This window comes from Callorhinchus milii, unplaced genomic scaffold (assembly GCF_018977255.1).
Source record: "Callorhinchus milii isolate IMCB2004 unplaced genomic scaffold, IMCB_Cmil_1.0 Scaffold3, whole genome shotgun sequence".
Classification (NCBI taxonomy): Eukaryota; Metazoa; Chordata; class Chondrichthyes; order Chimaeriformes; family Callorhinchidae; genus Callorhinchus; species Callorhinchus milii.
In genome coordinates, this window is record NW_024704744.1 from 39,978,499 (window position 1) to 39,996,882 (window position 18,384).

The 18,384-nt window shown below is 43.4% G+C and overlaps 1 protein-coding gene across 2 annotated transcripts in view; it reads left to right on the top strand.

Annotated features, from left to right (window-relative positions):
• The first annotated feature begins 5,703 nt into the window (after positions 1-5,703).
• ascc3 (activating signal cointegrator 1 complex subunit 3) overlaps positions 5,704-18,384 on the top strand; it is a 339,566-nt gene continuing 326,885 nt past the window's right edge. For both annotated transcript variants that reach the window (XM_007899134.2, XM_007899135.2), the window contains exons 1-3: positions 5,704-5,798; positions 13,133-13,274; positions 16,429-16,579. In XM_007899134.2, the coding sequence (XP_007897325.1) occupies positions 13,185-13,274; positions 16,429-16,579 (241 nt within the window). In that variant the 5' untranslated portion in view covers positions 5,704-5,798; positions 13,133-13,184. The remainder of the gene's footprint in view (positions 5,799-13,132; positions 13,275-16,428; positions 16,580-18,384) is intronic.

An 18,384-nucleotide genomic window follows, 5' to 3' on the forward strand; every position in this document is an offset into this window, starting at 1 on the left:
TATTCTCCGTTCCCACCCTGAGCAGCTTTTAGGGTGTTGCTCAAACCATGAGCAGCTTTTAGGAACTGTTGAACTTTTCTTTCTCAAATTAACAGAATCAATAACCCTGATAATCTCATTGCTCCAAATACAGTTGCAAGGAATGCATAAATAGACTAGAAGAATGCAATTTGATTTAGCAGAATGCAAAATTTTAGTACAGTTGTCATTTTAGAATCGAGTGCTCTACAATACTTTCATCCTAACCAGTCATACAAACAAACATAGATTCTTTCATCTTTTAAACAATATTATCAAGAATTGCACCAGGCTGAAATAATTAGTTCCATTTAAAGCTTACATAAAATTTTAGAAATTTACAATACGGATTGCCATTCGGCACATCGTGCCTGCATTGGCTGTTTAAAATAGCTGTCCATTTAGTCCATTCTCCTGCCTTCTGAATTAAATTTAGTTGTTTTGATGGTAGTGGTGATGGTTGGGGGCATTCAAGGTTCGACACAAGGGTATGTGGAAAGAGCAGGAAAATGGGATTGAAGGAATTGCTCTTCAAAAGAGCCGGCACGGACACAATGGACAGAATGGCCTTCTGTGCTATAAATTTCTAAGTTTATATGTTCTTCATTATAGTTTCTCCACGTGAGACTGCAAATCAACTTGGAATACCAAATGCAGAGATATTGCGCAATTGATATCCCAAGTTGCATTATCTGATTGATGCCTATTTTTAAAGTAACCAAGTAAAAGAATTTTAGATTGAATGCAGATGACATTAAACTAATTATACTTGACTTCAGGGGGTAAAGAACTTCTTTAATATTCAATCAATGCAGTGGGTTTAGCTTTAGCTTTCAGGGCTCAGCATTCCCTTTCTTCTATATTAACATTTTGTCTCAGTTGGAACTGGTGAAAGCAACACATTAACACTTGGGGGCGAAAAATTGTTCAGTCCATGATGTAGGGATGAAATTAGTGGCATTTGATGTGAAGGATTGCTAATTTGTTCCCATTTTTTAATTATTGCTACAACTACTTGACAACATGCATTTCTATAGAGCCATTCACATAGCGTAACCCCTCAGAACGCTTTACAAGGATGAGGATGGACACCTGGGGGGAAGAAATAATTGGAAGTGTGGTTGAAGACGTAGGTTTTTAGGCAGGGTAGGCCAATGCTATTTTGGGATAGGTTTTTGTTAGATCCCAATTACCCTATCCCCAGTTCACCTGGGTTGAGATTGGTCTTTTCGTGCCATTTCACCAACTTCCCAATGATATGTTTGAAATTGGAGGCCTTGTTGAATTAACATCTTGGAGGAAGCACTTGAATTCTGCTTGGCAGGATATTAACTAAATTCAAAGCTGCACTTAAATGTTGCTCTCCACAATCAGGGCAGTTTACAGCTTAAGGATTTTCTCAAGCAACACTATTGTGATATTACTGTGGGAACGGGGTAGACAAGAGCTGGATAATTAACCCATTATGAAATCAAGTGATTATTTCAGGTATAAATACAATAATAATAATAATCCTTGCATTTGATATAGCGCTTTTCACGTCGGGAGGACGTCCCAAAGCGCTTCACAGAACACACTGTAAAGTGTACTGACTGTATATTTGTGGGCGAACGCGGCAGCCAATTGCGCACAGCAATGTCCCACGAACAGTCGCAGATTGAAAATGACCAATTTATTATTGTTTTTGGCTTTGGAGGATTATTATTAGGCGTGTGGAGTAAGCAAACTTGCCCAAGGTTTCGCCCTGCCTGGAATTGAACTCAGGTCTCTCGCTTGCAAAGCAAGTGCTCTGACCACTGAGCTACAGGACTCCACAAATGTGTATATAAAAGACATAAAATGTCAACCTTGCTCAGTTGGTAGTACATTCACTTAATAATAATACTAATCCTTGCATTTGATACAGGGCCTTATCATGAGATATTTCAAAACACTTCACAGGACATACTGTAAAGTGGTTTAACTGTGTACTTTGGGGGTTAGTTGGCCAGGACACTGAGAGAAACTCCCTTCTCTTTATGAACAGTGCCATGGGATCTTTAACATCCACTGAACAGCCAGATGAGATTTCGGTTTAATGTCTCACCTGAAGGACGGCACCTCTGACAATGCAACGCCACCACCACCCCCAACCCACCTCCCACCCAGCACTGCATTGGAGTGTCAGCTTATATTATGTGATTCGAAGTCCTGACGTAGGACTTGAATCCACAATCTTCTGACTCAGAGGCGAGAGTGCTACCAAATGCACCGGTGTTTCACCTCATGGGACATTCATAGAAAGATTCCACCTTCATAGTTTGTTGGACATTTCGGTGTATAAATTGGTTGACGAATTTCTACAAATACAGCAATTATCTGTGAAGCACTTTGCGACGTTTCAATATAATAGGCGCAATATCAAATGCAAATATTACCATATTCTATGACTTGAGTCTGGTTGGGACCATACTATATTAGTATGCCAAGGAGGGTGCAACTAGATGTCTCATTCCTTCTTTTACCTCTTTCTTATGCAATATCAGCAATACAATATTGCCAAACTATGCTGATACAATTTTATAATTTAGTTTGATGACTCTCCCTCCTAGATAAGGGGTACATCTTTTAACCTCCATTCTACTTGCTTCAAGAAACTGAAATTTGCATGGAGGAAGTTCCAGATGCTACTGTTCTGTAGTGCACAACATTAGCATATTAAATGTCTTTTTTATTATAAAAATACATATTAGGTATGTTGGGGTATGATCAGCTGTAATGATACTCTCTCTGTCCTCCATAAATCAACCTCTCTCTTGGACAAGATCTAAAAATATTTCTGTAATTAGTTTTACAGTTGTAGTTATATTTTATTAGAAATATGAATTAACATTTATAAAGCATGTTGGTTACAGGAAAATGAGGTTTAAAAAAACAGCCTGCAAATGAAATAATTGAGCGGGAGCATGTACATATCGAAAAGGAGGGGACCGAGGACAGAGCCCTGAGGGATGGGGGCTAGAGGAGATGCCGAGGAGATATACAGTAACATTATGCACAATCTCCACCTTGGTGATGCATTCCATAATAATAAGTAATAATCCCTTGCATTTGACATATCCTTTGCATTTGGCATGGCAGTCCCGTGCTTTGAGCATGTCTCAAAGCACTTCACAGGATATACTGTAAAGTGGTGTGACTGTAAATTTTGTGGGTGACCTGGGGTGTAGGGGGTTGAATGTCTGACCTGGGGGGAGTGGGGTGCAGAGGAGTAGGAGGCCTGACCAAAATCATCAATGTGGACCCGATTCCTCACTTACAACCACTCAAGTAAGCCCAGCCTGAGGCTGGCGATTGAGGGCTTAGGGTACATTATCTGCAGTCCAGTTTCTCTGCTATTCCTTGTGGGAGTGGATCAAAGTCCTCAACTCCGAATCCTTGCTTTCCTGATCCCAGCCAATTGGGGTCTGAGAGCTGGCATTCTTGTAGCGTGTTGGTTAGAGCATTTGCCTCGCGAGCAAGAGGACTAGGATTCAATTCCTGGGCAGGGTGAAACCTTACGTAGGATTCCTTAATCTGCACCTGTTTACCCAGCAGTAAGTGGGAACCCAGTTGTTAATCAATTGGTGGATCACATTCCAGGGGTAATAACCCCTTTGAAAAAAAAATTTGGTCACGACTGTTTGTGGGACACTGCTGCTCGCAAATGGCTGCCATGTTTCACCCACAAAATATAGTCAATTTACTTTACAGTATATCCTGTGAAGCACTTTGAGACGTCTCAACAATGTGATAAGGCGCTCTATCAAATAATAATAATAATAATCCTTGCATTTGATATAGCGCTTTACACGTCGGGAGGACATCCCAAAGCGCTTCACAGAACACACTGTAAAGTGAATTGACTTTTTGTGGGCGAACGCGGCAGCCAAATGCGCACAGCAATGTCCCACAAACAGTCGTAGATTGCAAGGATTATTATTATTATTATTATTATTATTCCTGCGGCCAGCTGCATCTTTTCCCCACAGATAAATCACGGGGAGGCTCAGAGCGGCAGCGATACCAATCTGACACCTGCAAGGCAGAACTCACAGCCCAAGGAGCACCTGATAAGAACAGATACTGCACTCGATCTTAGACAAAAGGCCGAGAAACCTGCACCAGTGGGGTTTGCCAGAAATTAAAAATACATCTGTAGCCCGAAGACAACCAAAATACTAATATTTAATAAATACTAATAAAAATAATAAACCAATACTTGTCCCAAAACTAACCCAATATTATGAGTTGCCTCCTATGGGTACCAGAGTGGCCAATTTAGGTTAGTGCTTTTGAAACAGTGCAAGAAATAGTCTTTACATTTTTTTTCAGGGGTTTATATATAAAAAAATAAAAATTAGCCACCGGCCCAAAGCTGTTTTTTTCATGCTGAGGAACCGCCTAACCTGCCACAGCGCTGGCTGCCTGGGTGGGTGGGTGGCAGGCTGGCTGGGTGGGTGACTGGGTGGGTGGGTGGCAGACTGGGTGGGTGGGTGGCAGGGTGGGTGGGTGGCAGACTGGGTGGGTGGGTGACTGGGTGGGTGGGTGGCAGGCTGGGTGGCAGGCTGGGTGGGTGGCAGACTGGGTGGGTGGCAGGCTGGGTGGCAGGCTGGGTGGGTGGCAGGCTGGGTGGGTGGCAGGCTGGGTGGGTGGGTGGCAGGCTGGGTGGGTGGGTGGCAGACTGGGTGGGTGGGTGACTGGGTGGGTGGGTGGCAGACTGGGTGGGTGGCAGGCTGGGTGGCAGGCTGGGTGGGTGGGTGGCAGACTGACTGGGTGGGTGGCAGACTGGGTGGGTGGGTGGGTGACTGGGCGGGTGGGTGGCAGGGTGGGTGGGTGGCAGACTGGGTGGGTGGGTGACTGGGTGGGTGGATGGCAGGCTGGGTGGCAGGCTGGTGGGTGGCAGGCTGGGTGGGTGGCAGGCTGGTGGGTGGCAGGCTGGTGGGTGGCAGGCTGGTGGGTGGCAGGCTGGTGGGTGGCAGGCTGGTGGGTGGCAGGCTGGGTGGGTGGGTGGCAGACTGGGTGGGTGGGTGACTGGGTGGGTGGGTGGCAGACTGGGTGGGTGGCAGGCTGGGTGGCAGGCTGGGTGGGTGGGTGGCAGACTGACTGGGTGGGTGGCAGACTGGGTGGGTGGGTGGGTGACTGGGCGGGTGGTGGCAGGGTGGGTGGGTGGCAGGGTGGGTGGGTGGCAGGCTGACTGGGTGGGTGGCAGACTGGGTGGGTGACTGGGTGGGTGGGTGGCAGACTGACTGGGTGGGTGGCAGACTGGGTGGGTGGGTGGGTGACTGGGCGGGTGGGTGGGTGACTGGGCGGGTGGGTGGTAGACTGGGTGGGTGGGTGACTGGGCGGGTGGGTGGCAGACTGGGTGGGTGGCAGGCTGGGTGGGTGGGTGACTGGGTGGCAGACTGGCTGGTGGGTGGCAGACTGGCTGGGTGGGTGGCAGGGTGGCAGGGTGACTGGGTGGGTGAGTGGTAGACTGGGCGGGTGGGTGACTCCCCGCTCGCTCACCAGCTGAAGCTGGGGTTCTGGCGCAGGCGCGGACAGAAGGGTTCGCCTCGTGCCTGTTTTCTAAAAAAAAAAGACCTCGCGAGACCCCGCGGCCAACGCTCCTCGCTCCACCCACTGCCTCTCTGTCGGATGCCGGAGTCTCGCGAGATCGGCGGCACGCACCTGACGCAGCCCGACAACTGCCGCCCCCCCAGTGCCGGCTTCAGTGAGCGGCTGCAGGGGCCGGGCGGCGGCTCCGTTAGAGGCGGTGAGCGGTGAGTTGGTATTGCTGCGGTTAATGAACTGTCTGGCGGCGGGGCATCGCCGACAAAAGGAAACCTGCGAGCGATGCAAGTTACGGGGTTGACAGGACAGGGCCGGAGTTCAGGGAAGATTGTTTTGTCGGGAGGAGTGTCTGGCGAGGCCTGAAATTATCAGAGCGATGGGAGCCGGGAACTACAGGTCCCGACGTGCTTCGCGCCTGCAGCGCCCAGTGCGCATGCTCGGGAAGCCGCCGCTGGGCTTCCTGACTGTCCTGGAGTGAAAGTTAACACTGGCACCGACCCCGAGAAATAGCAATAATCACCGACTAAACCTGGCCTTGGGTGGAGCACCTTAACACGTCAGCGCAGCGCTTTGCACGATCTTACTCCGAAGCGCAGGGGCTTGTTTGTGTATTTTGCAGGCAAACGTGGCAGCCCGTTTGTGCACACAGCAATGTGCCAGAAACAGGCAATGGCTATTCTTGCCTGTGCAGAAATGCTGTTTCACTTTATCACTGCGTGGAACTTCACAGCACTTTGGAGGAGAATGACGTCTTTATTCAAGGCCCTGTTAAGTGATAGGAGGGTTGCATGTTATGCGATCTGCTGTTTAATCATCAATCTGCATTTTAGGCAGCACCTCTTTTTAAAACGGGAGGAAAAATAACTAGTTCTGACACTACAAATTGTACATTAGCTGTGACAATCATTCATTTTGATTTTAAAAATATGAAGCTGCTTTATGCACAGTTGCTAATAATGTGCACGGTTCCTTGTGCTTAAATGGATTTGAAGCTGGGTGGTTCACACTGGTTGTAACTTTCATTATGTTAATAGATTAATATTGATGTTTTGGGCTGTTCCTTTCATATCTAATGACACAAATCACTAAATGAGGGACGTAATATTGTAAATGGTTATGACTTTAGTTAAGCTACAGTTGAAGGAGGAATAATCCCTACATTTGGTATATAGTGACTTGGCAGGTCACCGAAACCCCCGACTCCAGACCCACTGCCGTCCCGACGGAATGTCTGTCAGATATCAAGTCCTGGATGAGAACTAACTTTCTCCAGTTGAACGTCAACAAGACTGAGGCTCTCCTCATTGGCTCCCATCAGCGCCCCCACACCTCAGGCGCTAACAGAAGCCATCCATGGATGCACACTCCACCTTGCTAAGCCAGTCTGGAACCTTGGCATCTTGATCCTCAACTATCCTCTCCCCACATCCGTGCCATGATCCGCTCTGCCTTTCCCCATCTCCGCAACATTGTCTGGCTCCAACACTGTCTCACATCGCAGGCTGCCGAAACCTTCATACACACATTCAGAACATCGAGGCTTGACTATGCAAACTCCTTGCTTGTCGGTCTCCCCAACTCCTCCCTCCATAGGCTGCAGATCATCCAGAACTCTAAAGCCCGTGTCCTCTCCTGCACCAGGCTTCGCGACCCTATCACCCCCGTCCTCGCCTGACTACTGGCTTCTCATTACACAGGATACAGTTCAAGATTCTGGTCCTCACTTTCAAAGCCCTCCATGGTCTTGCTCCCCACTACCTCTGCAACCTCCTAACCCCCTACCATCCTGCCCGTTCCCTCCACTCAATGGGCTCCGACCTGCTTCATGTCCCCTGCCTCGCCTGCCCCACCATTCCCATCCTGTGGAATACCATCCCGCAGACCCTCCACCTCGCCCCCTGCCTTGCTTCCTTCAAGACCCATCTCAAGACCCTCCTCTGATCGTGCTTTCGATCACCCTGCTTCCTCCCCTGCCCTCCACCCTCCCCAATCCAATCCCAGCTCAGGTCCGAAACACTGACTGTCCAGCGCCTTGGGACGTTCTCCCAACATGAAAGGCGCTATACAAATGTAATTTTGTTGTTGTTTTGTTCACATCAGGAGAATATTCCAAAGCACTTCACAGAATGTACCGCAAAGTGCACTGGCTATTTTGTGGGCCAGGACACTAGAGGAAACTCCATTCTTTTTTTCAAATAATAATAATCCTTGCATTTGATATAGCGCTTTTCACGTCTTCTAGATGTCTCAAAGCACTTCACAGAATAGACTAAAGTGAATTGACTGTATATTTGTGGGCGAAAATAGTGCTTTGGGATCTTCAACGTACACCTGAAAAGACTTGATTTAACTTCTCATCTGAAGGACAGCATCTTCAACAATGTAGAACATCCCCATTACTGCACTGGAGTGTCGTCTTAGTTTATATGAGTTCCAAATCCTGATGTGGGACTTGAAACGAGAGTTTTACCAACTAAGCCAGGCTGACAACATTACGTACATACTGGGGACTCCATTATAGGCAGGAAACAATTGAATACGTTCAGTATAGGTTTACTGGAATTCTACCAGTTGTTAACCTGGTTCAGTTGATAGCACTCACCTCTGAGTCAGAGAAGGTTTTAGGTTCAAGTCTGATGACAGGACTTGAAATCCTGGTGGTGCACTGTATAATCTCATCAGCTCCAGTGGAAAGAACACCAATTTAGCTAGTCTCTCTTCATATGTATATTTACTCAAACCCTGGCACCCCAATGGTACCCTTCCGTGCTGTACTTTTTCAATTCTTTATCTTTCTTGTACAGTACAATACAAAATTACATTTGTATATCATCTTTCATATCGGGAGGGAAGCTGAAAGTGAACACAAAACTCTAACTGCAGCCTAATCAATAACCTATATAATTCTAACATGACTTCCAGAGTTTTATATTAATTCCCTTTTTTTAAATAAATCCCATAACCACATTTGCTTTCTTAACTGCTTTTGAACATTTTTAAGGGTTACAATACAGTAAATACTTAAACAAATATCTACTAAAGTGATGAGAGGGCAAAATTAATGATAATCAGAAAAATAATCTTTGCATTTGATCACGTCATCAAGACATCTCAACACACTTCACAGAATATACTGTAAGTGGTATAACTATTTTTTGGGTGAATGTGGCAGCCAATTTGTGCATAGTCATGCCCCGCAAACTTGAAGTGAATGACCGATTTTATTTGGGGCTTATTGGCCAGGAACTGGGAGAAATTTCCTTCTGTTTTCAAATCGTGCCATGGAATCTTTAACACACACCTGGACAGGCAGATGGGAACTCAGTTTAACATCTCATTTGAAGGATAATAAAACGTTAAACTTTCAGCACTGAACTGTGGGGGGTAGAAATAATGCTGCCCATTGCTGCTGTCTGTTAGGAAGTTCCCCTCGAGATGAGGATCTCCTTACCAATTGCATTCTCCCAACCGCTGACTCCTTCCACTGCCATAAAGCGCTCTGAGATGCCGTCCGGCGTGGAGGGTGCTATATAAATCCAAGTTGTTGTTGAAAGGACGGTTCGCCGGTGAGGGTGGAAGTGCGGGGATTGAAGTTGGAACTGGTTTGCAGGCTGGGCTGGGTGAGGCCTGCGGGCTGTAAGTTAGACCACCCTTGTTTTCTCTCTCTCTCTTGGATGGAACCAAACTGACTTGAATGTTTAATGAAGCCTGACATGCCTGTGTCAGATCCTTTACGAATTTGGTCACAATGTGGAATGTGAATTTGCCTCTTTCAGAAGGCAGAATATTTTTGGCAATTTTAAATTTGTGCCTCCTCATTTCTGACTTGCCAACCAGTTGCAGTGTAGAAATCAGCAGATGAGTTGGTTTAAAATATTTTAGGAAGTTGTGTACCGTGGTTAGAGCACTCGCCTCGCAAGTGAGAGGACCTGGGTTCTAACCATTGAAAGTGCCGTGCAGTTCTTAATATGCCAGTTTCCATAGCACAATCCCAGTAGTTGCTCAGTGATGTTTACACTGCAGAAGCGAGCAAGGTTTAGCATTGTATCATGTTCTCATTTCTTATGAACCCCGACAATTTCATTGGGGCTGGACTTGCAATCTGTTCTTAAATAGACAATTAACATTCTACAAATATGGGGCCTGTCATCATCTGAACAGATTTTGTACTTTAAAACTGTGGCGCTATAATTGAATAAATAGAAGACCTTGAGCTGTATCAATTTAAAAATAATCCCTTCATTATTACCTTTGGTGTTCTCAGTGCTCAGGTGAAGATTTACACAAATTAAGATTGAAGGGCCAGATGCAGTGCAGGAAACAGAATTGTTTGTGCAGAAATTGTGCTGTAGTAAGTATTATAACAAGAATATTTGCATTTGATGTAGCGCCTTATCACATCTTCTAGATGTCTCAAAGTGCTTCACAGATTATATTGTAAAGTCAATTGACTATGTTTTGTGGGGAAATGCAGCAGTCAATTGTGAAATGCGGCAACATAGCAGTGTCCCACAAATAGTTATGGATTAAGTGACCAATTTATTAATTTTTGGGAAGGGATTATTAGCCCGGAAAATGATCTACCAATCGACTAACAACCAGGTTCCTACTTACTGCTAGGTAAACAGAGGTATGTGGAGTAAGGAATATTGCCCAACATTTCGTCCTGCCGGGAATCGAACCCAGGTCCTCTCACTTGCGAGGCGAGTGGGCTAACCACTAAGCTACAGGACGCCACCTTGAATGGGGATTGCTGCTATAGCCCTTGCTTCTATTCATTCTTTAAAAATTCTAAACTGCACAAAACCAGGACTGGAAATTTTGAACACAAAGGTCTGTGCCAATGGGCTTTCAGGCAAATTGAAAGCACAACATACTGTACCAGACAAAGATTGGATGTTTGAGAAATAAACATATATTTACAATTCTGAAGTAACTGGGTAAAAAATAAATATGAAAAATTATGATTGCATGAAAAAGAAACCTATACAAGATATCTTCAGACTTGAGCACTGTAATTTATTGTAAATTTGTCAACAACAACTTGCACGTATATAGCACCCTTCATGTGGGGTAGAGTCTCGGAGTGCTTAACAATGGCGGAGCCTGATGCAGTCAGGGGAGAGAGAAGGCGACAGACAGTAAGTGTGGTTGAAGATGATGGTCTTTTGCAGTTTGAAGTTTTGGGCATATATATTTTTTGTTTTTTGTAATGTTTTTATCTGATGCAACGCGTGTTCAGTGTATGTATATCTGCCGAGTTGTGCTATCTGGTCAGGAAATATTTTCATGTCAATTTTTTCAGGCTCCAGTGAATAAATCACTATAATCTTCAGAAAATGTTTCATTTGGGAGGAAAATCTATTGATCTTAATTTTGACAATTTGTCAGCTTAACATACCAGACAGTTTAGGTGATAGACAGGACTTGGAAGCTTTCTTCCCTCCAAGTCCTGGAACTCAGCTCCTGTTGAGTCTGCAAGCCAAAGCCTTAATGGGTGGGTGGCCGAAGCTGATCAAGCAATTGGAAGTTTGGCAGTCAGTGCTTACAATGGCAAACTATTTGTTTTTAACTGGCAAAATTCCAGCAGTATCTTAATGTACCTTCTGGAGTCCTCAAAGCTTGGCTCTTGCCAACCTGTGCTTAATACTCTCTGGAAGTACAATACAATTTAAATTTACATTTTATACAGAGTTTTTCACTTCAGGAGAACGTACTAAGGTGCTTTACGATACGAGCTTGGCACCTGAGCCGGTGGCGGGAGCCTGGGGGGTGGGTAGGGGAAAGTGCCCAAAAGCATGATCAAAGAGGGAGCTCTTGAAACCCAGGTAAGCATGTGTAACCTTCTGGGGAGAGTGTACATGTTCCATTCCAGACCCTGGAATTACCAAGTGTAGGGTGGCATGCATGGGACTCGATCTCATTTGGATACTGTTTAGCATGGTGATAGGTTTCTGCACGTGTCAGACGCCTGGCTGAAAAAAAATTACAACTATAAATTACAGAGTTCTGTGATGTAAACCTGTAATTTCCTATTGGTGAATAGTACCTTCTTGGAGTTATAGAAGTGTGATCCCAGACATGTTTGGCTGGGACGCCGCCCAGCGTGGAGGACGCTATATAAATGCCTGTTGTTGTTGTAGTTGTTTGTGAGGTAATTTTGTTTATTTGTATTAAATAACAATTTTTCAATTTCATGAAGCTGCTTAACACAAAATCAAAACTTCTCAAAATGCTTCACAGTATTTATGGTAAAATCTAGTGACTGTATTTGTAAGCATTCTGTACCTAATCAGCAATGTTTACCATCTTAAAGATGTCTAATTTGAAACTGGTTTTAGCATTTTATTATTTGTCATGGATTTTTTTTCGGGGGTGGGGGATTACATGTTTATTTTAAAGCAAAGCTTAAGTGGGTTTCTCTTCCTCCCTGTAGTAATAACTTATTGGCATTCTTCAGTTTCATGGGGTGAGAGAACCTCCATAATTGGACTTTGTTCCTGCGCTGACATTCCGAGTACCGAGTTAATGTCTGGTTACTAGTATTCAGAGGAATTATTTTAAAAAGAATAGTGGAATGTTTTAGGACAGCTGCTTTTCCATGGAGTTGATTATACTTGTTGTACAACAAACAAAAACCCAATAATATCGTCAACAATGAATGATAAATAACTTTGTATTCATGTAATACCTTACATGTAAAAATAAACATCTAAATGTTTTACAAAATATAACTGAATGGAAATGAATGTGATGTTACATAGTCAAGTACAGCTACTGTTCTTTGCCAGCAAAGTCCTAGAAAGAATGAGGAGATAAGACGATTAATTTAAATTTGATGGCTGACTTGGATTTAGAGGGGAATATAAATCAAGATAACCAGGAGAAAGACTCCAAGTTGCTTTGTTGCAATAACAGCACAATGGTTTATTAAGTCCACCTGAATCCAAGGGCAATAATTTAAATTAATAATACATTCAAATGGGTTGATCTGGAAATAGATGATGAACTTGTTTTGAAATTTATAGAATGGGCGAGACAAGCAAAATAACATTATCTGCACCAGCAACATCCTACAAATAAGTTAAAACTGAGGAAGAAAAAGCAACTAAAAGGAAATGCAGAAAATGGAGAAAATAAAATGCAAGAACAACAAGTTACATTTGTATCGTGCCTTTCATGTCGGGAGAACGTCCCAAGGTGCTGGTCAGTCAGGGATTTGGACCCGAGCAGGAGGTTGGGATCGGGAGGGAGGGCGGGTAGAGGTAGGAGGGTGGCCGAAAGCGTGGCCAAAGAGAAGGGTCTTGAAACGTGCCTTGAAGGAGGCGAGGGAGGGAGGTGAAGAGATTGTGGGATGGAGTTCCAAAGGTTGGGGGCAAGTTGGGTGATTGGTTCCGGAACAGGATTCAATAAGAATACCTTTTAGAGTTGGGCCTGTTAAACGGTAACTGGTCTTTGGATTTGGGCCACAACTGCTAGTATTTTAAACCTTGTGTTCCGGTTGAATTGTTTCATGCATTTTTTACTTTTATTCTGCCTGCAGATTTTGCAAATCTCAGTAGCAATCTGATCACTCTTCTATGGATCGGTGGTAAATGGCTCTACCTCGTCTTACAGGAGCTCTACGCTCCTTCTCAAATGTCACCAGACAGGATGAATACATTGAGGACTCCTCTCAGATGATGGTGGGTGTTTGAAATGCAATTTTCATTTCAATGTGAACCAGTTTAAAATCAAGTAATGGAAAATGCATTCAAGACACTGCTTGAATGATTAGACCATGTCTGCATTAACGATATATTTTCTGCACTATGATTTAACCATTTGAGAGCTTCAACCGCATTTCTTCACCAATGCCAAACATACAAGCAAACATTTAAATTTTTACTTATTATGAATGTAAGACTGCAGGCTCCTTCTGTAACTTTGCAAGGATGAAAGAGTTTTCAGGCAACTAAAGGCCAAAATAACTGGAAATCGCCACCCATGTTATAATTGTGCAGCATTTCTTAATAATTTTATTGATGGCAGTCTGGTTTACTCCTTTTATGTCTGAAGAGAATAGAATGAATGCAAGAGTTAATTTCAAGGAGGTACTCTTGTTCATAGAATACAATACAAAATTACATTTGTACAACTGCTTTCATGTCGGGAGGATGTCCCAAAGCGCTGGGAATTAGGGATTTGGGCACATCGCAGGAGTGGATTAGGATCAGGGAGGGTGGAGGGTAGGGAAGGTGGCTGAAGGTGCAGTTGTAGAGGATCTTGAGACATACCTTGAAGGAGACAATGGAGAGACGAAGCGAAGGGAATATGGGATGGAGTTCCAAAGGTTGGGGGCAGAAACGCTGAAGACCCGACTACCAATGGAGGGGCTGGTCGAGCGTGGGACGTGGAGCAGGCTATAGCCTGCTGAGCAGAGGGAGTGGACAGGTTGATATGGGGTTAACAGGTCACAGAGTTAGGATGGGCAAGGGTTTGGAGGGCCTCGAAGGCGAGGACGAGGATTTTGAACTCCATGGGTTGGGGAGCCAGTGGAGCCGGGCGAGAGTGGGGATGGTAGGGTTACAGAGCCTGGTGCGGAAGAGGACACGAGTTGCACAGTTCTGGATGATCTGCAGCTTGTTGAGCAAAGAGTTGGGAAGGCCGACAAGCAGGGAGTTGGTGTAGTTAAATCTAGACGTGATGAATGCATGAATAAGGGTTTTAGCTATCTGAGGGGTGAGGCAGTGGCGGAGCTAGGTGATGTTGCGGAGTTGGGGGAAGGCAAAGCAGGTCATGGCATGGATGTGGGGTAGAAAGGGTAGCTGAGGGTCAAACAAGACACCAAGGTTCCAGACTGGCTCAGTGAGGTAGAATGTGCATCCTTAGATGGTGATATGGTCAGTGTGGAGGTGCTACAAGAGCCAATCAGGAGGGCCTCGGTCTTGTTGACGTTCAACTGTAGACAGTTAACTTTCTTCCAGGATTTGATGTCTGACAGATATTCTGCCAGGACAGCAGTGGTCCTAGAGTCAAGGGTGGAGGCAGAGAGATAGATCTGGAAGTTACAGGGTTATAGAGCCTGGTGCGGGAGAGGATACAAGCTGCAGAGTACTGGATGATCTGAGGCTTCCGCATACATGTGGAAGTTGACCTCATCTCTGCGGATGATATTACTAACAGGGAGCATGTACAAGTTGAAGAGGAGAGGACCAAGGACAGAGACCTGAAGAACTCTAGCTGGAGTAGAATTTTATATAGAAAGTAGTTACAGCTATATTTATTTTCTCCATTAAACTGTATCAGTGCCAAATTTTGTACACTGAATCTTACTAAGGTCTGCTGTTGCATATTTGTTTCATTTTTATCATGGGCAGAGGGAAATCATTCTTCACAGCTGTGTGCAATCCCACTCTCTACAAATATCCATGCAGATCCGCTTGGATTCAGACTGGGAAGATTTATGGTTTGCTTTCCCCCTCACACTGTGCATGTGTGAAGGAACAATTCAACCATAGTGTTTGCTTCTGATTGCTATTCATTGACCCAGGTGGAAAGTATACTGTGTACCCATTAGGTGAAGATAGGATGGACTTGGCTGTAATATCCTTATGGTTAAATATCCTTTCTGACATTCTGACATTCCTTCAAATTGAATCCGGTGGGCGGGAGGTGGGTGGGGGGAGAGAGTGAAAAAAACAAAATAATAACTTTAAATTTAAAGCTGTAGACCTCTACTGTAGAACCTCCAACTCAGCTTTTCTGACTTGCCTCCAAATCATTTCGAAGGCCAACATATCAATCCATTCCATGAGCAGTGCAGAAACAAATTTTACAGAATTTTGCTAATTACACTTTCAAGAGTATTATCTGAAAGTCTATCTTTGTAATTTTATTTATCTTTTTGACAGTTTACAATAAAATGTTTAGAGCTATGCTGGAACATTGCAGTGAAAGACCAATAAGGAGCTGAGGATATTGATATGGCCATTATGTATTGTATCATGTTTGTGGATGTTTACAAAAACCTTAAATTAAAACAAATGTTCCCTATTCCTTTGACCATCGGTTAATGCATTTACACATAATCTGACATCCTGAAGTGGATTAATGTTAAAATTGTTGTCCACCTTGCGANTTTTTTTATAATCTGATGTAATTAATTGTTCCGCTGTGCCTCAATCCTGCGTTACTTGCCATAGAATGGAAAAATACTAAAGACTATTGAAGCAGGAAGACAGGTGGGTGGATGTATTGCTGTCTTTGACAGTAAATTTGCTTATTCAAGTTGAATATATTCTTTATGGAAATTTGAGGCTGTAATACTTACATATTCTTATTACCATTTTAATATCTACACATGTTTTGACCCCTACTGCTGATTTGCCCGAGGTACATTGAAGTGAAAATAGAATACATTTTTGCAATCTGATAATTAACCTCGAGTATAACTGAATGAATCACTTGGAGGGCAGTTTAGAGCTGTTAGTTACTTGAAACATTACAAGACAAAATAACTATTCAATTATGATCCCCACTGTAGCATGAACAAACCTTGTTAAACCCTGTTCTTGCTCAACAGTGTTCAGATAATGGAAATATGGTGGCTTACATAATTTCTTGTACTGAATTGTGCTGTTCCTTGAGAATTAAATTTAATATTTTTGAGTATTTTGAGAAGAGATGCTTTTGCTGCTAAACTATTAGTCTGTTTTCTCAAGTAGCATGATGAGAATATTAATTCAGGTTTTAACTGCATATTTTATTGGCTAGAGATTCTTTGGAACGTAATTATCTTTTTGACCAATTGACCCTGCAGGATGTGACTAATATTTCTTCTCATTACTTTTTTTGCAGACCAAAAGGTCAAAAATGAAAGAGAAATTTTCGAATATAGGGCTGACCTGGGCAAACATATCTGATTTTGTTACCGAGAATTTGGCAAAGAAAGAGCAGCAGATTATTAGTGAAGATTTGAAAAGTGTTCTGAAGGCAGCCAGGCAACTTGGTAAGTTCACTTGGAGAAATGTTTGCATTTCATTCTGATGAATGAATCAGGCTGAACTGGATGGCCCATTTCCTTATTGAAAAGAATGAGCCTTCTTGGAGGCTAGATAATACAGATCACTGAATGATGCAAATATTTTTAAAGTCCATGAGAATAAAATATTTTGTCAATGTCAAGACTTACACATTTCAATTATAGCAATAATAATAATCCTTGCATTTGATGTAGAGTCTTGTCACGACATTGAGACGTCTCAAAATGCTACAGGATATACTGTAAAGTGGATTGACTATATTTTGTGGGTGATCGTGGCAGCCAATTTGCACTCACCAGTGTCCTACAAACAGTCATGGTATTGCCAGAACGTTTGAATATGTGAATGTTCAAGTTCAGAAATTAGTGGGCTTTTTTTCTCTCCTGAATGTGGAGACATATATTCAATGCAAACCCTACCCAAGTGGTCCTTTTTCATGCATGAGTTCAGGCAAAGAGTGGGAGATCAGGCTATTTAACCTTGCCACGGATACGACACCAACAAATTACATTTGTATAGCGCTTTCACATTGGGAGGACATCATTGGGAGGACATCCCAAGGTGCTGGACAGTCAGGGATTTGACCCCAAGCTGGGGGTTAGAAACAGGAAGGGTGGAGGGAGGAGAGGTAAGGGTAGGAGGATAATCTAGTTCTTGCCTGGCATTCACTTTCCAATGATAGCAGTTCTGAGTGAAAATCTCAGCTGACCTCTTGTTGATCGCTCAGGCCCCAAGAACAATTCTGCTAATCTCAGCATTGTCTTGGTTGACGTCGGCTGCAGAATTCACCTAAGCCCCATGATCTTTGAAGTCAGTTGAATAACTGTTGGCTGCTTGAGATTATGAACACTGAATAGAGATTTAGATTTTTATTGTTTGAATTTTGATTTTTTATTGCTATGCAAATTATTAACGGTATAAAAAGTTACAAACAGCTGTTGTGATCAATAGCAAGCTGAAATAGTGGGTTATCCTGCTACTGCATAAGTCATTGGTGAGATGGTAATTAGAGTACTATGTACCGTTCTGGTTGCCACAGTACAAAAAAGATATGGGAGAAATTGAGAGGATACAGAAGAGGGCAAACAGAATTATTAAGGGAATGGAGGGACTGGACTATGAGGAATGACTAAGTAAATTGGGCATGTTCACGGTGAAATGTTGATTCCTTCAAACATAATTAGATAGTTTTCTGTTAGAAAATAACATTATGGGATATAGTACATAAGTAGTTTGGGACATATGTGCATGTGACTGCCAGGAAGGCGAACTAGATGGACCTTGGTCTTTTTTTCAACTCGCATTTCATATCTTCTTATGTTCCCCCTTCCCAGTTCATTATGGTTTCAGGTTCATGGTGTAAAACTACCTACATAATTGCACTAAATTGCTTTATCAGCTGGTTATAATGCTAATGTGGGAAAGTACTCTTTCGTTAATGCTTGTTTAAAAAAAGTAAATTTGTTAATTCACAATTATTGGTGCAATATTGATATTTAGAGATATATATTAAACCATGGACAATGTTTCTGACAACTAAAAGGCCATGTATTTTACTAAAGATAATCCTTGCATTTAATATAGCGCCTTATCATGTTGTTGAAACATCTCAAAGCATTTAACAGGATATATTGTAAAGTGAATTGATTGAGTATTCTGTGGGCGAACTGTGGCAGCTCGTTGCTGACCGCAATGTTGCACAAACAACCATGGAGTGAGTGACCAATTTTATGCGGGGGATTGTTGGCCAGGAACTGGGAGAAACTCCCTT